Here is a 23,713-nt window from a genome sequence, read left to right as displayed (position 1 = left end):
CTATGGGGAAAATCTGTTGATGAGATTAAGATGACTGTATTGCACCAAGATGAAAGCACAGATTTTATTTATTCATTTTTTTTTACAGATACATTACATACAAGCATTGCGTGCATTACCAACATTTGCTCAGCTGATTCCTCTAGCGTGAGTTCGGCTACACAAAAGCAGCAGTTCAAACAAGAAACAACCGTCTGTAAATCCGAAGGAAGTCCTGTGGCACGGCACACTGGTAGAGGTCAGCTTGGAAGTTGCTGCCAGGCTTTTGTGGACAAAACACACATTTTAGAGCCAAAAAAGGCTATGTGTCTGTGGAAGAGTGGAGAGGAGTAATTGATGTGCAGGTGGGCGTTAGTATCACCTGGATGACTCAAGCACACTGAGACAAGACAATATAAATGCACTCTGCTGCTGCTAGTCAACAGGCATAAGAAGAAGACACACCTAAACTGTCTCACACAGCAGCAAACAACGAATACAGACAACTACCACTTGGATATTTTGTTAACAACTTGTCATTTTGGTGAGTTTAGAAAAGAGAAAAATCTTGACTTTCATTTACTTTAATCTCTATACTATTGTAGTAGTTAAAACAATATAACTACTTAAGTCTTTACTGTCTAATTTGACTTATTTCCAAAGCAGTGGACTTTGAATTTGTTTCCAGTAAGATCACAGCATTCATTGTAAAATTAAATCCTTTTACAGTAAAGGAGGGACTTTGATTCTAATAAGTGAGAGTCACTGTAGCCTATTTTGGTTTTAAGATTTTAATCACTGCAAAATGGCTCAGTTTGTGCAGTCATGCATTTTAGTAGTTTTAGCAAAAGGTCTCTGCATGAATATTGTATAATATTTGTATTAACAGTTCAAGCTTCACTTGGCTCTTAAAGCAAATCATTCATTTGGAGTAACTTATTATGCATGCAATAAAACTGAGTGAATAACCAGAATTATATGCCACATGCCTCATTACTGCATGAAAACATGATGCTTTAAAGATTCGGTGTTAAAGGACACCTCATGGATCTTCTTACAAATTATTAATGCTTGCAAACAAGCAGCACAGCTTAATTAAATTAGTCCTTTTGTCCGAATCCCAAGCTGTGATATTTGAGCTCTGCAAACAAGAACCTAAACTCACTGTTTTGTGGTACTTTACACTTGCTAACAAGCAGGATGGGATCCAAATGGTTGTTTGCATGACTTGGCAAGAACAGGGGCTATATTTGTTTGGAAACCTCCATACTGCCACTACTGCCAGTTACCATTACTGTTGAGTCATCCATCCATCAAACACACTTATGAGAAGTGTAATACTGAATAAAGCTAACCCTAAACCTTGTTAAAACTGCCTTGGTCAAATCATTTTAATGCCACTTTTAGCTTTGAGGCTTTGGAAACCTAGCAAAACAAAAACCGTCTTTGTTTTAAAACACATACATCAGGGCCAAAATGACTAGATGTGACTTAGTGAAATTTTTGTTTCTAATTAACTTCAGGTCTTAGCTATGGCCCTCTGGAGGATTTTAGACTTTTATACGCTACCGTTCAAAAGTTTGGGGTCACTTTGCCATTAGATTCAATAGAGAAGTGACCCCAAACTTTTGAACTGTAGTGTAGATACTTAAAACAGTGGCGTGGCAGAGAAGCTTAAAACATGTAGGTCATAAGCAGTTGTAATTGAACTCGCAGGTTAATAAAGATTTATTTGTTTTTATTTGTGCAGGTGGGAACCTGATTGCGTTGTTTGATCTGTTAAGAAACTCAGCAAAAAGCAAATTTTGTCAATATGTTTTCACACAGTCAGCAGCTTAAGGTTTAGATTTTTATTCTTTACTTACATGCAGTTACATTCAATCAGTGTGTATAAACTTATTTTTTGTCTCATAGGTTGTTGGCTCTTAGAAAACAATGAGTTACCTTTTCGTGCGCTTCATGGAGTATATAGCGGAGAGAAGACTTCACAGGACCAGACTGGTGACCAAAGATGGTCGTTGTAACATTGAATATGGAAACATCAAGTACAGCAAACACTTTGCCTTCCTTGCTGACTTCTGGACCACTTTTGTTGAGATCCGATGGCGTTTTGTCCTCTTTTTTTTCACTGCCTCTTTCACCCTCAGCTGGTTCATTTTTGGTCTGGTGTGGTACTGCATTGCCCGAAATAATGGAGACTTGCCCTGGCAAAACCCCCCTTCAGATCACATTGCATGTGTTGACAATGTTGTTGGACTCACAACAGCCTTCCTCTTCTCACTTGAAACCCAAACCACTATTGGGTATGGACAGCGATCAATCACCTCTTTCTGTCCAAGTGCTGTGGTCCTCCTTATCATCCAGTCTCTCCTTGGAGCAGTCATCAACTGCTTCATGTGTGGAGTCATCCTTTACAAGATTTCCTTACCCAAAAAGAGGGCTAAAACTATCACATTTAGCAACATGGCTGTTATCAGCCCCAAAAATGGCTCTCTTTGCTTGTCAATCAGAGTGGCCAACCTCCGAAAAACTCTGATGATTGGAAGCCAGATCTATGGCAAGCTGTTGAGAACCACAACTACACCAGAGGGGGAGACGATCATCATGGATCAGCTGAATATTGACTTCATGGTGGATGCTGGAAAGGACACCCTCTTCTTTGTGTGTCCTCTCACACTGTATCACATCATCGACAAAACCAGCCCCTTTTTTGAGATGGCGGTGGACACGCTACACAAGCAACAGTTCGAGCTGGTGGTATTTTTTGATGGCACGGCAGAGTCCACAAGCTCTACCTGCCAAGTACGGACATCCTACATTCCTCAGGAGATCATGTGGGGCTACAACTTCCTGCCCATCATCTCCAGGAGCAAAGAGGGCAAGTACCAAGTAGATTTTTCCAACTTCTCCAAAGTGGCTCCAGTGGCAACTGCACATTGTGCCTACTGTTACCACAACATTAAGGGTCATCATCTCCACTCCAAAGATGGACATGACAATCAGGACTTTGAGGTGATCAATATCGAAGATTCTTCAAACCTCACTAAGATGTGAGAAACTGACTGGCAAAAAAGTTCAGAAACTGAGACTGGTAGAGTTCAATAATGAACTCCTCATGGACAGACACATGCAGGGAGCAGGGATGAGTTATTAAAGACAGCAAACGGTGTAGCATTTAAATATGAAGCAAAGAAACCTACTTGTTTGTTCTTCCTTTGTGTTTAGCACAGATAATAATAATAATTAAAAAAAAGAAAAGCGTGTCTGGGGTCAGGGCAGTCATTGTGAGTTTTGTATGTATTTGTATGTAAAAGCAGAGCTTTTAAAAATGTAACAATTCTCAAATCAAGAAGAAATATCCTGTTTTAAGATAAATGAAAATATGCACTGACAGGCTTGAAGGTTTTTCACTTAATAAGGGACTTAAATGTTTCACAACTTGTTTTAAGATGTTTTTCACTTGTCTAAAGCCTAGATATTTTTTCTTTTTTTTGGAAATCTTACTGCATGGAAAGATAATTTCACTTGATTGTAGTCTAAATCTTCTCAATTAAGTGTTTTTTTGTTGTTGTTGTTGTTTTAATTATATTAAGATTTTGCAGTGTGATACTTTAGTGTTAGCAAACGGCTGGGCTCCAAGGCTACACTTTGTAAACAACCAATGAAGTAGATGTGGTTTTCTTCTTAAATGAAGACATTGTGGGGGAACAAAGCTTTCAGGGAATGCTTAATATGGCTGCATGCAGCCCATAGTTTCGAACTCAATCATGATTGTAGTCTTTTTTTTGTTAAATTTGATCTCAGGGGTAAAAATCCACTACAATAAAGGCTATTTTTACATTCAACAAAGGTGTCTGTGTTATACTATTACCCTCCATATAACCAAACCAAAATGTCATATTAGGACTGTGATCAAAAAGGTCAAAGCAACATATATGACAGGTGCCAACCCTTATAATGACGTTTAATCTGTAAACAAAGTAAAGTTGTGACAGCAAACAGGAATCCAAACACAACACAGTAGAGGAAGATGGGAGATGAAAGCTGAGGCGGTGTTGCCTATTATTTTGCACAACTTCTTAACATGAAACATGAACATGAAACCAGAAATCTCTATTCGAAGAAATAACAGTACATACAGTATGTTTGTAGAAACCATAATAAACACGACAAACCTTGGTACAACTCACTCACCCTAAACATAAAACAAACTCTTCCAGATAACAAAGCACAAAGACATCACACAGGTTGTCTTATCTTATCTCATCTTATCTTATCTTATCTTATCTTATCTTATCTTATCTTATCTTATCTTATCTTATTATCATTAGATTAATAAACAAAGGGTCACAATGATCCACTGATTGCCTTTTCAATGTACCAGTGATCCATATCCACCATTCGGACACACTGTTAAAATGCTCTCAGCTATCAATTCAAATTTAAAAGAAAACCAGTTTGACCAAGTTAAGCTGAACAAAACTACAGTGACTGTACATACAATCCTGAAGCAGAAGATGCATTTCCTTGTGATGAGTTTAGTTATTAGCGCAGTGGAAGTGACATTCATTTGGGATCTGTGGACTCTTGAGCAAGGCGCTTGCGCAAGAGTCCTGCCCCCAAACTGCTCCACAGGCGCTGAAACATGGCAGCGCACTGCTCTCTAGCTCGAGATGGCTCAAATACAGAGCTGAATTTCCCAATAGTGATTAATAAAGTAAAAATTATAATAATAATTATAATGAGACAATATTATTTGATGTTTATTTGACAACATAAGGATGTGGTGATAAGGGTAGTAGATGGATGTATGTATGTCAGTGACTGCATGGTGAACTTTTAGTATGAATAACAAATGGTATTGGCTTAGTGAAAGCCATGCCATCATCACTAATATCCAAAACTATAGCATCTTACTGGAGAAATAAGAATAAGTAACTAATTAAAACAAAGCTTTATCCAGAGATGATTGGTTTAAAAATCTGAGTGGTCTCAGCATTTACCAACCCTCTGGAACCAGCTGAGGTAGAAAGGGATTTTTTCCTGGGTTGGCAGAACAAACCTGTTTGTCTCTTAGTTGTTTCAGTATCTTGAACCAAGAACATTGTGATTTCTCCGCTTGCAGCCTCTGGCCTTGCTTGATGGTTTGAAACTTGATGGAAAGGAGAATGTGGTGAACACAGTTTCTAGTTCTTATTGCAGAGGAAAAATGTAACTTGTGATCTTCAGAAAAAAAATGTTTTTGAACTTTTCAGCTTCCTTACTTTCCTGTATTAGCTAGTGGTTGCTATGTATATGTATGTATGTATGTATATACTGTATGTGTATGTAATACAACAGGACAGACAAATAAATCAATTCTGTCTGTGAACCTGAGACAAGTATTAAGCAGCACAAACTATAACCTATAAGTTGGGCATTAAGTTCAATTGAGGCCACATTAAAGAAAAGAAAAGTATAATTGTAAAGATTGGAATGACAGGGGGGTGTATAACAGATCTGTAGAACAGCATCAGTCGCTCAGGTTCATAAAAAGTCACCAAATTATGATCTGGTAAAAACAGCTAAAGATGAAAATACACAAAAAATATACCTCAGTCGCAGCAACTTAAGGTACAAAAAACAAATCAAACAAAAGAACACTAGGCTAAAATACATAACAGAGTTTGGAAGTGTGTAATGAGTTGTCACAAACTTGAAACTGATTAGTTTTCAACCTTGCAACAGAGTATTGTGCAAATATCAAGTCACTTTTAAAACTGTGCTGTTGCTCTTTGGCAGATTTGCTTCCTTTTGTTCTTTGTTTCCTTTTTCTAAAACGTCATTGGAACCAAAGACAGGCAATGGAGGAGTACTGGAGAGGTAAAAACATTTATTTTGTCACATTTTCCTATACAAAAAGTCCTTTTTCAAAAGGTTTTACTTCATACATTGCAGGAATGACAATAAAAATAATACACTGTTTAATTGTAAAGTTATACACACAAATATATATATATAAATTTATATATATTTATATATTCGATATCCAAAATACATTGCATATATGAAGTAGCACAGATCCCTTTTCATTGATAATGATTATGAAACATGAACATTGAGGGTACATTAGAATAATTTCTTTATGCTACAAATTACATGTTCCCTTTTAATTTGTTCTTTTAAAGCTATACATCTTCAACAGGAGCTGGATGTAGATTTAATACTGTATCATTTAGCATAAAATACCTGAAATCCTTTAAAGCACAGGACTGACATGAAGAGTGTGTGACTATTGAAACCATTCATTGTCATCACATGTTGCATATAGAGTAAAGGAATCCCCATCTAATGGATTACGACTCAAGCAGGCATTTGTGGTTTGGGGAATACAAGAAAATCTATTTTACACGTACAGGCACTTGGGATGTTACAACCGAATTAAAGAAATAATAACAACAAGGAGAAAAAATAAAGTCAAACTGCGTTGTCCAAATGTACAGATAAAAAAAAAAAGCTTAACAAACCACTTAGCAGAAATGGACTTCAAAGGTTTGCATTTTTGACCGAGGTCAACTCGTATTAATTCTCTTGACTTCTATACTGTGTCACATATGAAAATAACTCTGCATAATTTATACAGTAAGTTGCTTTAATGCCTAGTTGACTGATGTTAAAAATAATAAAAAATAGGTCTGACAAACGCACAGCGTTTGCGAATCTGAGAATGTCTCTGTTTCATCTCATCATACTTCATTGGTTTTGCTCTTTGATAAACTACTTAGTTCCAAGTCATTTCTTTTCAAGTGTCCATTTTCAGTTTCTCTAAAGGAAAACTTTTGATATTAACAGCGTTGAACACCCGGCGGTGGATATGTTTTGACATACTGTTACATGGTGATAATGAAATCCTGACTTCATGTGCATTTTGCTGGGCTTTGAGATCAGTGAAAAACTAATGTTCAAATAACCATGCTGCTCTCATACTAGGTTCCAGCCCTGGAGAAAATGCAACTTGACTGTCTATTAACTCGACTTACTGCTTTGCTACTTCTCTGTACTGACCTACATGGTCCTGACTGGCCTCCAAAAAGAGAAATAACACCATGGCAGCTATCATCAAAGCCCCCCTAAAAATCAAAAATTGTCAGATTTTTGACGAGATCATTTATTGCATTTAAGATTTAGTGCTGTCTCATCTTGAATAGACAGATGAGACATGGTATAAATCAGCAGTAACAGCATGGCACAAACTCTGAACGAGTCAGAGCTCTGATTTTCAGCACATATTAAAATTAGATGAAAGCTTAAGACTCTTTGGATATAGAAACAACATCCACGAGACAGAGATAATATCAACACATCTACATAATCACATATGCAAAAAGGCACTTTCATGTTTTAGGTTCAAGATTTTTAAGTGTGAAGGAATTTATACAGGCTTTGTTTTCACAAAATAACCACATCTGACAAATTTTGATTTTGCTGAACCTTTTACATGTGTTTCACAAACCAGAAGACATTCACATTAATACTGACATGGTCGAGCAACCAAACATCTGGAAATGGCGTGGCTGAGAGGCAACAGCAAACGTCGAACATCTGACCTGGGCTGAATGGTTGTTCCAAAAAAAAAAAAAAAAAAAATTACTGCAATCTGGACTCAACTTCCGCAGCACAATAGACTCAACTCTACTGCGCACGTGGCCCATCATCTCCGTCATCACCGCACAAAATAAACAGAAATGTTTTTTTTTTTCAAGCAACTGAGTTGACCCAGGTCAGCAAAACATACAGCGCTTCCTTCTACGGCATCTAACTCTTCTCTAGCCTTCCAGTTTGGAGGATAAATTAAATGGCATATTGAATGGCATATTCCAGTCGCCACATTTCAATCAGTGCTGAGAAAAGTCTATCTCACGAGAGCTACAGGCATACTCCCATAAACACACACACAAACATAAAAAAGTTGCAGATGAACAGACAAGCAGAAGGAGACAGTGGAAGAAACCCCAACAAGGCAGTGGATGAGCGGCAAAGGCAGATGCTTCAACAAACAATGCACATCATGAACTGAGAAAGATGTAGATTGAGACCCATAAGTAATAGGCCCATGTCTGGTAGGAGGCAGACAGACTCATATTCCTCTCCTGTCTTAAGGATTTACTTGGGAAAGTTTTAGTGGAGATGCCTACTAGCTTGTAGGTGATGCTTTTAAGGAGGCTGGGAAAAGCAAGGCACAGGAAATTCAATGTGCAACCGTGAAACAACAACAAGCAGTTGCTAGTCTTGTAAAGGTAAGTAGTATTCCATTTTGGACCATAGTATCCAGTTGTTTATAGAATCTTACACACACAAAATAAGAAACTTCAATTTAATCATCCTTCATTCAGGAGCAAAATTTCTTCAAAGTCCAAAATGCCTCTGTTAATTCGGTCTTCATTAGTTTGAGATTATAAGGAGTGCAGGTCAGCAATTGTGGATCTTGTGTGCGGGGAATGGAGTAGGTTATCGAGCCTGGTGCATGGTCAGGGAGGTTAGTTTTAATAATAACTGCCCAGGTGGGATGGCACATGAGTGTTAGGATGGCGAGGAACATTTGGGTTGGGGTAAATGCCTGCAGTAGGTGAGCTCCAGTACTGAGCAGTGGGTCCAAAGAAATTGGAGGAGGTGACTGGCATGGATGGAGGGTGCGGGGACACAAAGTTGACCTTCTGCTGATGTGCGTGGTAGGAAGGCACATAGGCTAGGTCCGAGGGGTACTTATACATAGAGGACTCGGTGGGGTGCGGCTGCAGCGCTTGAGCAATGCCGTGGAAGTCGAACTTGTAGGCATAGCGTTTGCCGTGCACCTTGGTCATGATGTTTTTGTCATAGTAGTAGCGCAGCGCACGGCTCAGCTTGTCGTAGTTCATGTTGGGCTTGCTCTTGCGCTCGCCCCAGCGCCGCGCCACCTCATCTGGATCTGTCATCTTAAACTCGCCGTTGGTTCCTTCCCAAGTGATGCAGCCCGCGTTGGCACTGTCAGACAGGAGCTCCAGAAGGAACTGCCACAGCTGGATCTGACCTGACCCTGATGATGCACACAAATACAAATCTTTGTGAGACACAGATGAGTCCTCTTCCAATTGAAAGCACAGTTAGATTCATGACATTACACTGCTCACTGGGTGAAGTAACCATGTAATCACATCAGATGCATTATATGCATGAGCATGTTGGAAATCTAACCTGGGTTGGCTAGGCGACTGCTGGTGGGGCCCAGAATCTGGTACGGATCTGCAGGGAAAACAGGAAATTTGTAAGTCTGCATACCAATTTGCTATAGTATGATACAATACATTTCTTACGCTAATTAATATGAATGACTGTGTGTTTATGACTCATTTTAGTGCCAAACATTCAAGAGACTCCCATGATATCATGTTTAAAATAAAACTAAATGTTCAAATAATCAAATATTTCTTATAGTGTTTGACTTAAGATGTACTGGACATCCCCTATAAGTGACCAGAAAAAAGACTAAAAAAAAGTAAAAAGTATTATGCAGACATTTTGAATACTGCACTTAATGTATAGAGCAGATATTAGTGAAATATCACTTACTATAAATATTAAAATTATACCAACTTAAAAATTATTTCCATGTTTAGTTCAATTACTAAATACGAATACTTTAAAAATTCTATATCAGCAGCCCCACAGCAGAATGTCAGTGAAGCAAAAGTGAGTACAGTTCGTAAATTTGACACACTGAGTAAAACTGTTATCTCAGGTTTCAGTCTCAGTAATGAACACTAAGTTTCTAATGTGGAGCCAGTATTCTGAAGGCAGTAAAAACTGTATATAAGAACAAGTACTGTCCTTTTTAGATGATAAATTTGCAGTATTGAATGATTTGACATTAAACACAGCACTTTATTTGTATCCTTTAAGTGTGGCATTCATAGTATTAAATACCTTTATGTTTAACAACCAGCAGTTATTCATATAAATATAATAAATTAGCTATAGAGTTGTTATGTATGACAACAAACAACCTCAAAGTGGTTTGTAGAACTTTCTAAACGCATTGTCAAATCTCATGAATGTAATAATGAACAATAGACATAAACCTTCACACTCATTGTATCCAGGTAAGATTCTTTTGTAAACACAGTGTAATTATGCTTGACTGTCTCGACTATAAACATAAAGAAAGAGAGAATAAAGAAAAAAAAAAACTATGCATTTTACTGTGTTTACGCTACATAAACAAGGAATCACTTCCAAGTAAGCGGATACCTGGCTGAGCTCGGGGCTGCTCAGTGGACTTGGTCACATTCTGAGAAACTACTGGTGAGCCTGCAGAGACACAAATAAAGAGTGACTGAGAGGTACAATAAATAAATTAAAAAAAATCAAAGAAAACATCAGTGAAGTGGCCACAGAACTACACATCAGCAGAGCTCCAATACGGTTGTAGCTGGACTGGCTTCTGCCTGTGTAATGTTCTAAAGTCTCTGCCCTTCCTCAGACACAAACCTAATGTAAGATAATAGTATTTCAGTACAGCTTTAACTGCCTAACAAATGATAAAGTTCTCTTTGCCACTGGAAATGTACATCCAACCCCCTTTTTTTGATGCATTACAGTCATAGTATTTTGGATCATTTGTTTGTCCTTACCTTTCCCACTGTGCATGTTGTTGGACCAACCTGTCCGCCGTACAGCGTCATATGAAGGGTCTGATGAAGAGAAAGAATACACAAACTATATGTAAACTTTATGTATTACATGTAAAACACTGTTTATAGTTACTTTTTTTAAAAAGAAAGTAATAAAAATGTACATCTCATATAGTCAAATCATCCCGCCAACAAAGATGATGAGGATTGTAAACGCCACACTGGAGTCCAACATGCAGACACAGGCTGATCAGTTCAAGCCTAAGTGTAACCCCAGGATCCTCCTCCGGATCCTTACGCCACATGTGGGACACCCAGCATGCTCGAGAATGTTACTGTGGCTAAAATCATCCAAATGTCTGATTACAGTAAGTGACTCAATTCATTGTATGCTTGCAAATCACAAGAATGTAAGAGAAATAAATCAATCAGAAAATGATTAGAAAATGTTCTGAACAGGATATCTGGACATGGTCATGTGGTTTTTGTTTGGCTGGCTGTGGTGGTTTGAGAGTATATGGCACAATCCTTGACAAAGAGTGCAGTTGGCTGAGCGGCTTGCAACACCCTGACCACAAATAAAAGCAGTGATGCAAATTAACGAACAAGAGATGACACACACACGCAGACACACGCGAATAAAGACAATACATGCACATAATATCCTCTCTCATCCCATCTCCCCACACAGGCGGCTTTCATAAAACCTTGACAAATGGCCAACCTGGCCCACTTTGCATGAGTCCTACCTGCTGTGTGTCTGTGGTGTGAAGCTGGACAGATTCCACCAACAATCAATCACTCTGACACAAGCGCACAAAAAAGAGGCTGCAGCGCTTCCCTGGCAAGGTCTCAAAAATGCCCGGTACACACACAGAGAGCACCTGGCCAGCACCTTTGATCGTTTGTATTATTAAGGGCTAAAACAATTCAAATAGTTGCCAGAGCACAGGGAAATATGATTTGTATTGTTGCCAGATAAGCTTTACATGCTGTCCAGAGTGTTATCGTGATCTTCAAATCTTTTTGTCAGTAGTGTTTCTCCCGGAGGACAGCAAATAGAGACGGTGTCATGGTGATGACAGGAGTCAATGAGCTGTCAGAACGTCGAAAGGCAATCGAATTTTCAGCGGCTGGAGTTTTTGACCAGCAAGCTCATATATTACATATATATTTACTTTATTAATCCAGATAGGGAAATCCAGCTCTGTTGGCACTTCGAGGACTCCAAGTCCACTTTTTGTTCAATTTTCAGTCAATTGTCTGGTTTTATAACTCAGAAGCTGTACAAATAACGGGCCTTATCTTCCAAAAGGCAACAAAGGCTTGTGGGCTAGGGTTAGGGTTGAGGATATACAAAACAGCTACACATATGGAGGCAATACTAATATCCTTGCTAAGCATTGCATCATATTTTATAGATTAACTTAATGCATAAAATCTGAGTTAAAATCTAATTACATGAATGTATATAATAAAGTTTTGACTGGAAATCCATAAGGTAAGAATCTTCTACATTTCATTTAACAAAGTCAGCCCATTAGGAGCTCCTTTTATCCATAGGATGTTTTGTGAATATGACCAGAGGGTTATTTAGGTATTGAAAAAACTGTGTGAATACAAAGCAGGGTTTGGTTAGTAAACACATTTAGATCCATATTCTCAAATAGATGAAATCGTGACTTAGAAAACAAACTAAATATGTATTATTTATCTTCAGAGCTAATTAGACTGATTTGCTATGTTTGTGTACTTATTTGTAGCATATGAATATATTTGTAAAATTAATCTTATCCAATTTAGTTAGGACAGAATATTTAAAATGCTAGTTTATGTTCATTCATTTGAAAATAAAGTCATTTGGAAATCATGTTTACATTATTATTTACTGCAACTCCTGTTTTTTTAATGTTCCTTAATGAGACAGTAATCATCTTCACTTCAGTACCATATTTAGTCTTTGGTGGCCATCTTCACCAATGTGACCTATTATGGCCACACCAGTGACATCAAATTTATCAACTCCATGTCCAGATATTTCCAAAGACTGTGTAATGCTGCCCTCGTGTGGATCACAGCGCACTGATGTCCTTTGCTCCTCAAAATAAGCTGAAAATTAAGTAACCTTTAACTTTTAAAGAACCTTTTCTTGTCTAATCTTTCTTTTCCTTACAAGAAGAATATCCTCCACTGAGAAAGCTTCTTGCTGCTCAGGGAACTCTCAGTCTTTGCCAATTTCTACTTTTTTTTTTACTTTAAACCCCCTCAAATGCTTTACAGGACTCATTCATACAATATCTGATGATGCCAGGCATGTTGTCTGTGACTTTATAGAGAAATTCAGTAAATGAGGAAAAAGTGGAAATCTGTACAGTTCATGCGTAAAGTAAAATGAAGAATGTGAAGTTCTATGAAAACAAAAGTTAGAATATGATCAAATAATTTAAAAAATCAAAGCGTAAATAGAAAGAAACATAAAAAGAAGGAGAAGAGGGACAAATAACAGGCGGGCTGCCGTGGCTCAGAGGGGCTGTCAGGTTCAATCTGGTGTGGGCCGGCAGGATAGCCAAGGAGCAGCGACTGGGGGAGAGTCCTGGGAGACTTGTGTTTCCTGCCTGCTTTGCCTGCAGACAACCTCTCTTTGTTTTACTGGCCCTTTTTTCCCCTCTGCTCACTGCCAGTACCCCCGCCCCCCCTTTCAAAAAAAAAAAAAAAGACACTTGGGGCTACCTTTGTACGTGCAGAGAGGGGCTACGAGATGTTGGGGAAAGAGGCAGAAGACGGAGCATTGAGAGAGGTGGCAAAGGACTTGCAAACAGCTGAAGATACAGACAGAATAAGTACACAGGAAGGCATGTAAGAAATGGAAGAGAAAAGCAAAAGGAGAAAAGTAATGACAAAAGAAAACACTGAGTCAGACAAAACACAACTTTGGAATTTGGAAAGAAAACAGCAGCAGCAAACCTGGCTACTGTCTGGAATGGGTAGGAGGAGATGCCTGAAAATGACCGTGGTCATTTGAAATGACCTTCAGAACACAAGAATTACCATATAACGGCAAGAATCTCAACAGGATGGGATGATTCAAGAGTTTTGCCCATTGATTCCCTTTATAATCACACTCATTTCCTGAGTATAATTCAAGAAAGTGGAAGTAAAAGTGCAGGAAAAAGGAAGGAGCAGAAGTTGCATGATGGACAAAGCCAAAGCAGTTGGGGTGGGGGGCACACACAGCAAAAACCAGCCGTGCAAACACGTACACAAATATGCGCACAGAGAGCCGCCTCATCCCCACCCTGAAACCCCCCTCCTCCTTCCACCTCCGTTTTTCCAGGCCTCGCTCTGACTGCGACTTGAGCCAGTTTCCACTCTGGTCTGGGGTGTGGTGCACGCTCCTGGGAGACTTCAACTGCAGGACCGGTTAGTCAAAACAAGACCCGAGTGCGAGACGGAGAGGAGGAGAGGTGGAAGAAAGACACAGGGAGATGGAGGGAAAGAAGAGAAGGGTGAGACAGAGAAAGAGAGTTCAAGCCATGGACTGTTTTTTTTAACCCAGAATCTGGGCCAAGACGAGAGACCCAGACAGGGTAAACTTTTGTAATACCTGCATTACAGGTGATTTAAAAAGCCATCCGTGAGACTATGGAGCCTTAAGAGAAGGAAAACGACAGCGAAGTGCGAGAGTCAGAGCAAGGAGACAGTTAGGCCAACAGAACAGAGAATCGTCTGAAAAACATGTTTAACAACTTCAATTGTTTTTCCAAAGTTTATCTAGAGCTCACCTACACTCAAGTCTATAATACAGAACAATATTTGTACATGGTAGTTTGTCAAGCTGCTTTGCCTTTAACTTCTCCACTAAACAAATAAATCTAAGAAGGTGATTCATCGTCTTTCCTCATTTAATGAAAATTCAGCCTTTCTTGGTGTCCTTCATGTGAATTTTGAACCACAGAATCAAGAACAGAACCTACAAATAGGTGCACAACGGAGGCTAAAAAAGTGGCAAATCCTGTTAAACTGCAACATCCACATTCTTTACAGGAGATATACTCCCCAAAAACACACAGCCGCCCACCTTTAACTCACAAATAACACAATATGCACTCAAACTAAATGTAAATATGTAGATGCATACTGTGTAACACATGCTGCACCAAGACGTCGACAAAGCACACATGCACACATTTACTCCTATCCATGGTAAAATAGTTGACAGAGACCTTAGATATACACACACAGAGCCACACACATATCTGCACACACATCCTTTCATAGCTGCTGCATTCCGTGTTTTATATGCTCTCTTTTATTCATAACATTGCATTTTACACCACAGAGTCTGGAGCAGATTAAGGGTTGTCTCCTGCTGTATGCTTGTGCTTACTCTACCCCAAAGAGCCTGAATGGTATTTGACTGTTCTCAAAAGGCAATATGAACTTGAACATCTGGCAGCGCTGATCTGTACAAACTCTGGTGAAGGCTTCTCCTGAAGCAAGACACCTCTTATTGTTGAGTCACAATTTCTCCCCTCTTTCTCTCGCTCTCTCTCTCTCTCTGACATTATATTCTTTGTCTTGTATTTTTCTGCTGAATTTTGCACAAAAGTAACATGTTGCAATGTTTAAGTTGGGTAATTTCAGGGTAATTTAGCCTTAAATTGGATGAGCATCGATCTAAATGTTTAAATGTTTATATGTTGGGGGTAAGAGGCAGTACAGAGGCAGAGTCGGTGTTACAAAAATCGCCTCTTGTGAAAGGGAAATGCTCTTGAAGGGAGTGACTCTCTAATTCCTGCCAGTCCAAATACCTGGTGCTGAGAACCAGGAAGACCGGGGTCGGGGGTGACGGAGCAGAATCTTATCTGGTCTGCCCATTGGTCTATTAGTTTGAAGCTGGGCGAGAACAAGTCCCTGGCCTGGTAACTCTCACTACTGGGGTAGATAGAGAAAGAGGCAGAGGGCATTCTCTGACACTTATCAGTCCTAGTATTTCCTCTGCCGCTGCCTTGATAGGGCCCCTCATCCTGTGAGCAAGGCTATCACTGTTATTGCAGTCCTTTCTCTCGTCTCTGGTGGTGACACCATATAGTCAATGTAAAGGATGCTTTTCCTTTTGCTTTTTCTTTCTTTTTAACAGATATGCAGCCTTTGCTTATTCAAGTTGTGTCAGCACAAAATAATGTTTATAGAGTTAAAAGGTATCAAGAGGAAAGGGACAGTCACCCCAAGCTGCTGTAAGCATTGTTCTTGAAAACTCAGCTTAGATGCAACACGTTCGGTTTGATGGCATTATTTGTACATTGCTACCCATTTCTTAGTATTAATTCTGATTTAATACATAAACTGGACCCAGAAAGTTTTAGTCTTTTTAATAGTTTGATATTAAAACAATCAAAAAATCATTCTTGCAGGTTTTTATTCAGAGATTTGCCTATAAGTTGGGAAAACCAGAAAAAGGTACCTTTCTGGGAAGATTCATATAATTTGATCCCATAATTAGAAAACAAAATAATTTAATACTACTCTAATAATACACATTTTGTTCAATAAAAAAAAAGGTGCAATAAGACGAGTATTTTGTTTCTGCAGATTGTGATAGACCAATAAATGGAATTTTAAATGTAAAAACATGTAAATAAAAAAACAGTTTCTCCAGCGTCTATCTTAAAGTTTAGCTTTCATTTCTTCATCCTGCTATTCGGTCACTTTGTGAAACCGGTGCTCGTGCACTCTCTTCCTCTTTGCTCCGCCCTGAGTTGACGAACCGGCCTTGTTTTCCATGTTTACACATTGTTGCTTCAGCACCTGTCTGTGATGCATGTCCCGCCTACAAACAGCCTCATTGACATCTCTTCTTTCCCATAATCACCATATTTGAGTCTGTTCATGCCCCATCCACGATGGAAAAAATAAACTCATCAGCACTCTGGTTTTGTCTGGCTGTGAGCTTGTCTGTGTTGTCACAGCGTTCAGGTAGCGGTCATGAATAGCACAATCTGCCGCAGCGGTTTTTGGCTCGTATCATTTTAACTACACAAAAGCTGCACCTGCCCAGAGCTTTGTCACTTGCAATCAGTAATTGCATCTGCTTTGATTATGTGAGTGGTCTGTATTCAAAAGTGTGTGCACTGCTTTGTGTGTTTGTTTTTAATTTGCATGTCTGAAGCTTGAAGGTATTGTGATCAGAACTGCCGTGCCATGCAGCAATTTTTATCAAAGAGATATAATTTCTTTTTTTTCGTTTTTCATCTTCATTTACCTTTAAAAAGTCAAAGTTTTGCTTCCTGAAAATATTTCCACCAATACAACATTCAAATTGACCCAAATGTATTCGCAAACAGATTTAAGTGTTCCTACCCTCTTTGGCAGCCAGCCGGGGAGGTGGGTCCGTGTGAGATGGTGTATTGTAGGATAATGATGAGCTACCTGCAATGAGATGAAAGAGTGCCCTGTGAGATCCACATGCCCCTAAATAAATAAGATCAATGAATGAAACAACTGTAGGAAAACCTGAATAAGAAAAGTCTCATCATTATCAGTTTAACTCTAATATTTTAGAATAAATTTGCAGAATTTAGAATGAATTTATTTGCTTAAAGAAAATTGGGATTTAGAGTAAACCAATAGTTTCCCAGCAGGGGGCAGCAGAAAGCACAATTCCTACTGCCATCAAACTACACTATGCAATTTTTTTTTTATTATTTCTTGGCTGGTGTTGCTGTTTTGTGTTTAAAAATAATAGAAAAGTATCACTGAAAAGTCAATCTAACTCCAAATCAAGCAACTACAAAGCACAGTTGGTCCTCTAAACATTAAGGGAAACCATGTAATCTCTTAGCATTTTCCCTCCAAGTGCCACTCTTGGGAGGCAAGAGTCCTCATATGGCTGCCTATTCATTTCACCTTATGGAGCAGAACTCTGCACTGCATTCCTCCACTTACACAGGCACCCTGGGCGGCACCAAAATGCTCTCTTAATTTTAGCTGCCCCCAGGCATAAATCAGCGAGTGGAAAAACAGACCCAAAAATGCACAGAGAAAACACAAGAGCAGTTACTTCATGGAGAGCGTAGCAAAGATTTAGCACTCAGACAGCTGAGTAGGGAGGATACCTTTTCTGAATGGAGCAATTTGAAAGAAACTATTAAATACAAAGAGGAAGGGGGGGAACTGCAGTATGTGATGTATTTTTGAGATTTGATGCAGGGTTTTTTTTTTTTTTTTTATCTAACATGCTATGGCGCTGGTGGTGGGGCCCATTGTGGCGGACTAGGGGGTATTTTTTTAGGGGGTTGCTGGGGAGGTGGAAGAGTGGGGTGCTCCAGGAGTGTGTTCTAACCTCCCAACACCCCACTCCTCCCAGTTCTGCCTACTCCATGGCACCCCCAAGGCTCTGGGTCTAGTTTAAAAAGCTGGAGGCCTTAGAACAGGGGAGCCATTGTATAATGGAAAGAGGTCCCTGCACAGCAATCAAATGCAGCTCCCCATACAAAAATAATTCCACACATGGAGTGTAAGCGCAGGGGCAAATGAGCCACTGAAGCACTGTCATTGGAATGAGGGAGAAAGTGTAAGAGAATGATGAACAGACAGGGAGTGAAGGGAGGAGGAAGGGGCTGTTAACCCTTTTCCTACTGTGCGCCACATATGTGGGCTGACCCAGACAGGCAAACAGGCAGCATTGCAGAGAAAACCTCAAACCATCCCACAGAGAAATTCAGGACGGCTGCACGACAGAGAGTGAGAGTGAATGAGACATAGGGAAAGACCACAGCTGACTGCTCAGTGGAGGCAAGTCTTGGCCGTGCTGCATATTTATTTGGACGGCCTCTTCCTCTCTCAGAAAACAAACATATCCTGGTAATCTGACAGCACAGTGGGGGGACTGGCCAGTGTTCAGCCTTTAAGACCCTCACTCTTCCTTTGACTCCCCTGTCACATCTGCTCAGAGTCTGTTGGATTACATAACATCCACAAACAGTTTTCTTTTCTCTTCTTCCTATGACTGATGGTTGCTTCAAAAAGCTCTGTTCTCCAGTTCGACATGCTCATAATATTGATAGATATTTTTATGGGCTTGTTCATTATTTTGTTGATCCCCCAGCAAGCCTTCGTTTATTCTGTGAAGCTATATGATACCATTGCTTCAAACATGTGGTCTGAGCTTCGTCAACAACAGGAGGTTCACCCAGTTTTAAATGACTTGCCACCTAAACAGGGGTCATCTTTTGAACTATGGGACATAACTGTTATTTTATTCCTTGTCTTACAAAATGAAGAAAACATTTTCAAAGTCCAAAAAATATTATTTGCTATTACCCTCCAAAACTCAATTTGAGTTGTGTATGCAGATGATTTTGTTCCCAAAAAGACATTATTCAAACAATATATCACACATCAAAAGGGAACGACATTACTTTACTTTAAGAAGAGCCTGTTGTAAAATCTGGTAGTTTCACAAACTGCATCTGGCATCTCTGCAACAGTATTACAAACTCAGCTTAACTACTCTACATTGCTGTTTGAGCTGCGGGTGCAAACTGTGGAAAGCATTTAAAAACCTTTTCATCACTGCAGAGATCTAAATTCTGCCCAGATCCCCAGACCTGGTGTCAAGCGAGTATGCAAATGCGGCCACTTCCAAATGATGCCAACAATGAAGTGCCAAAATCTGTGGTTTCTCAAATGTCCACTCAAGAATGGCTCTGAAAGGCTGCCCAACTTCACAGCCGGCATAAAAATGTTTACAGCCTGTTCATTTCCATGCTCATAACAACCGTAAAGGATCTGCACTTTCATCCAACTCAAATTCTGTTAAGGCGTTAGGTTCTTTATTATTAAGAATGTGGTTGCTTTGAGCGACAGATGATGTCACACAATGGTCAGGCATCAGATTAAACTGTCAGTCAGATCTCTTTATGGCGCATCTCTTCTGCCTCCAACAACACAAGATGGCTAAATGGTACACTTAGGGCCCCAGGTTTGTAGTATTTGGCACAAGATTGATCTGTCATCTGATGAAAAACAAAATTAATAGTGGGATACTCAATTAAATTAGTTCCTGAATCCCTTTTTTCATACAGGTATTATTCATTCTGCACATTACTGCCCAATAGTACACTTGGTGTTAAGGTGTGGTTATAAAATGGGGGGAAATTATTAAATGCTGGTCTGTGACTGGGCATAAATGTGAAATTCAAATGGACTCCACACGTGTCTCACACCCCACCACACCACTTCCTTCCAAGTTCAAGTTATCATGCAGACAAATGACAGAACTGATTGTTTGTTTTAAGGCCTAAACTGACAGATGTGGACTGATGTTAATGTAGTACAACAAAACCTTTCGTTATGAAGGCTGTGGTGGATGGATGGACAAAGTGAGTGAACCTGACACAGAGAGTACATTCCATCTCTTTCCAGCAGCAAACACGAACCTCATTAACCTTGACCTCAAAGACTGGGGTGCTCTTGGAAATACAGTATTCTGTATGATGTGTAGTCACATATTGGAAGGCAAAAAGTGTTTATTGCATTATGGTGCACACTTTTCAACAGACTCTCTTGGAATGCACTACAGTTGTAAAAAGGGCCCGCAATAGCTGTCCTGCTTCCTTTCTCACCTTCACACATCTGGGTAATCGTTGGATGAAGTCGGTGTGACTTTCATATTGTCCGTTAGGAAAGTTACTGAAATTTGCAGCACTGCCACATCCAACATTTGAAAGATCCTCAGAGACTGAGTTTCAGAGACTTTAAATCACTCGGAAAGTACTTTGATCAGAGCATTTTTTAACTTTAACAATAGTTCAGAACAGCTTTTATGATTTACAAGTCTCTGCAACTCCAAATATGGGATGAAATATAATTTATCTGAAATATAGCCCCTTAATTGTTCTTTCGATGATTGTGGTGGAATCTCAAAATCATTTAGACTGCTCAAATGGGTTGGAAACTGATAAATGTAAAGGTTTATTAATTTAATTTCCATGTTTAGCAAATTATTTAGTGACTGCTGTTGCATACAAATGAGAGGAAAAGACCAGTTCCATCAGGACAAAGATGGACAAATGATCAATTTAAACCTTATAACCTTTGGTTGCAGTGACCTTTCCTACATCACCTCACTGCAGAGCTTTATGAAGAGAGATGAGGTGGCCATTAGGAGTATGCAAAATGTTGTTAAGATGGTACTGAAAAGTTTAGAGATAAAATGGCAGTGATGCATCAAAGTTCTTCAAACTTTAGAAACCTTTCTTTAGTGATGCTGCAGCTTTTGTTAACGATGCCTCCAGCAACTGCAGACGAAGGGTTGGATCAACACAACATGTAGCAAGTGCAACCTGTTTAGAGCCAGCACAGCCCTCAAAGACCAGATAAAATATCCCTCATTGCATATTATACAAGCAGTGAGAGGTGAGTGTGTTATTAGTTTGTTTCTGCAGCAATAAAATACGTGTTTGTGTCAAAAACCTTGGTTTGTGTTTTTATTGCTCTCTATGAAGTAGTTAAGGGAGTTTTATTTAATTTATTCCATGTTTAGCAAACTGCAGCAAATTGTTGGCTTCAAATTTTACAGGATCATTGGCCTATTAATATTTACATCCAAAGCCCTCTTTACATTGGCTTTGGCTTATGTATTTAGTCTGTTCAAAGGCTCGGGTGAGAGCCAGACAGGTGTTTGCTAATTTCAAAAGTGTGTTTTGATGTCTCATTTTGTGATGTTCTGTACTTGAATAAGAGAGTCTCCACATTTTTGAAGAAATAAACTTTAACTAAAGATGGAGACTTCTCTGTGATCCCCTGAAAAATATCTGATTAGGAGCCATGTCTTCTTAATGTAACAGTAATTCCAGCAGTGCTAAGTGTCTGAACCCCAGTAGTGATAGTGAGCAGCCACAGACTGCTTTAAATGGTGGCTAACAGCAAACAGCTAACAGTAAAGGGCGCAGGGCCAGGCTGTTGAGCCCCTTTGCACCAGTGATAATCTGCCAATAGAAAGAACTAATGCAAGGGGAGCTCAATAAAAATGTTGTGAGGGGAGAGACGAGAGAGAGAGAGAGAGAGAGAGAGAGAATGGCCTAGCTCTCTAGACCTCCTTTTTCCCTACTCAGCCTGCGAGCCCAGATGTTTATGGTCTGTATAAACTATTGAGGGCTTGAGAATGTCCCCCCACTCTGAAGCAAGCAGCAGCAGTGCAGAAGCCCAGACTTATCACTCTCTCTCTCCCTCTCAGTCTTGACTCCCTCACTGTAAATCCATTCAAACACACAAGCAATGGCAACAGCTGGGAAACAGAACTATTGCTACTCTCCAACTGCACTCAATCACAACCATCTCAAACCATTTCCACACACACACACACAAAATACATATATTTTTTCTGTTTCACCCTAAACCTGTTTCTCATGCTCACAACCTCTTCCTCTTGTCCTCAAATAACTACTGTGTAATCTATCTGTAACTGATGTATTCTTTCATTCATTCTCCACTATAGTATTTCTTTAGATATACTGGAGATCAGCTCTCAGTTTTCTGTCTTGTTAAAGTCCCATCTGTCTTCTCCCCTTCTCTTTCTCTGCTTACTTGCATCTCTGTGTCAGTAGACAGTCTCTTGCATCTGAGGTTGTTGCTCTGCTCTGCTTCCAGCACATGTGGTATCAAACCGACCTACATGGGTGCGATAAAGCAAACAGTCCGCGGTCCCTCCCTGACAGACTAATTTGAACAAATTCTCAAATTGCACCCCAAATTGAAAGCACATTGGGGTGTGGGCAGCTACCACTTACAAAAATCTGGATAACTGACCAACAATGAGGTCAAAATAATGCAGGCAACTACCCTTGTTACTGTAAGCAGCTGGGTAGCCAAACAGATGTTCGGCTTGTGCCCGCTGTTGCACCAGTGTGGTCGTCTGAACATTTCTGCGCATGACGTGGCAGGAGTGTTTTGTTATGGTATAGCTGAAGGGTGGGATGTGTGTCCCTGCTCTTTGCCAAATGTACATGTGAGGTTTAATGATGCCGAGGAATGTTAATCAGAGGTTCAGTAAACAGACCCAAACGCACACATGGTGCACACAGATGTGTATTAAATAATGATGATTGGACCATCCAATTTTTGGAAGAGGACTGAGGGTAATATATAAAAGTAGTGAATGGGGTTAGAGGACAACATCACATGACCTACAATCACTAATACTTCCAGGGTTTGGCACAGCCTTTCCTTTTTCTCTCTTGTTTTTTGTATTCTGGAAGCTCGCCTGAGCTCTGGCTCTCATGAGTGAAGCCAGAGGTCTATTTTCTGGACAGGACTACTCCTCGTCTATGATTGTGTTTGTTTGTGCTCTGGGGGGAGAAGAGAAAACGGCTTTAGTTTCCAAATCATCAGCCCTGCAGGGTCTGCATAGAACTTCAACCAGCCTCCTCTCCTTTCTTGTCCTCCTTTTCGGGCCTTCCTCGGATGTTCTAACATGGGTCCTCTTACCCTTAGGCTCCTTGTGTTAATATTATGCAGCGCTCGCATCTCGGCAAGCTGCTGCAAAACAGGTCACTCAGCCTTCATCTTTTTGATTGGTGGAAACGGATCCAAAGCAATTTTAACTTGCAAGTGGGGAGGATTCCCAAGACATCTTTTCTGTCTCCAAAACACACAAAGTCTAAATCAAAAAAAGGGCAGCGATGGGCAGAGTCGTGATGCAGCAAGCCTAAGCTGGGGCTCAGTCCCGCAGCCAGTGGCCATAATGAAAACTGCTCCACAGAGTGTGCCCAGTGGCGGTCAGACAGATCCACCCGCTGCAGCGTTGCACAATGAAGCTGTTATACTCATGGCAAGCATCTCTTTCTACCCAGACGTAGTGCACAGAGAAAACTGTTGACACCCACAAAACACAGTTCCCATTACATCACATCAAGGCCCGTTGCAATTTTTGAGAGAAATGTTAAATTTAGTTGAGCTAGCAGTCACTCCACCCAAAGTGCTGTCATGATACTCTGCAACCGAAGACACTCACACTGCTCAGAGACACAAAATCCAAAGCATTGAAAGAAGGGACAAACTGTTCTCTGAATGCGCAACAATAACAT

General features: G+C 39.9%; 2 protein-coding genes across 6 annotated transcripts in view; one reads left to right on the top strand and one right to left on the bottom strand.

Annotated features, from left to right (window-relative positions):
* Positions 1–396: 396 nt before the first annotated feature.
* On the top strand, positions 397–3,240 carry LOC121645557 (ATP-sensitive inward rectifier potassium channel 1-like). Its single transcript, XM_041994046.1, has 2 exons — positions 397–523; positions 1,894–3,240. The coding sequence occupies exon 2, from the start codon at positions 1,915–1,917 to the stop codon at positions 3,031–3,033; it is 1,119 nt and encodes a 372-aa protein (XP_041849980.1). The 5' UTR covers positions 397–523; positions 1,894–1,914; the 3' UTR covers positions 3,034–3,240.
* A 2,591-nt stretch (positions 3,241–5,831) lies between these two features.
* The window catches only part of fli1 (Fli-1 proto-oncogene, ETS transcription factor), a 32,370-nt gene continuing 14,488 nt past the window's right edge, over positions 5,832–23,713 (bottom strand). For 4 of the 5 annotated variants that reach the window (XM_041995266.1, XM_041995268.1, XM_041995269.1 and 1 more), the window contains 5 exons: positions 16,986–17,054; positions 10,626–10,685; positions 10,243–10,302; positions 9,190–9,237; positions 5,832–9,031 (listed from right to left, as the gene is read on the bottom strand). In XM_041995266.1, coding sequence (XP_041851200.1) covers positions 8,502–9,031; positions 9,190–9,237; positions 10,243–10,302; positions 10,626–10,685; positions 16,986–17,054 — 767 coding nt within the window. In that variant the 3' untranslated portion in view covers positions 5,832–8,501. The remainder of the gene's footprint in view (positions 9,032–9,189; positions 9,238–10,242; positions 10,303–10,625; positions 10,686–16,985; positions 17,055–23,713) is intronic. The other variant, XM_041995271.1, reaches the window with a different exon arrangement.

This window comes from Melanotaenia boesemani, chromosome 9 (genome assembly GCF_017639745.1).
Source record: "Melanotaenia boesemani isolate fMelBoe1 chromosome 9, fMelBoe1.pri, whole genome shotgun sequence".
In the NCBI taxonomy this organism is placed as follows: domain Eukaryota; kingdom Metazoa; phylum Chordata; class Actinopteri; order Atheriniformes; family Melanotaeniidae; genus Melanotaenia; species Melanotaenia boesemani.
This window is presented reverse-complemented; position numbering and strand designations above follow the sequence as displayed.

Bases quoted from the DNA above. Each gene is read 5' to 3' on its own strand.
- LOC121645557 (XM_041994046.1), top strand. From the start codon at position 1,915: ATGAGTTACCTTTTCGTGCGCTTCATGGAGTATATAGCGGAGAGAAGA.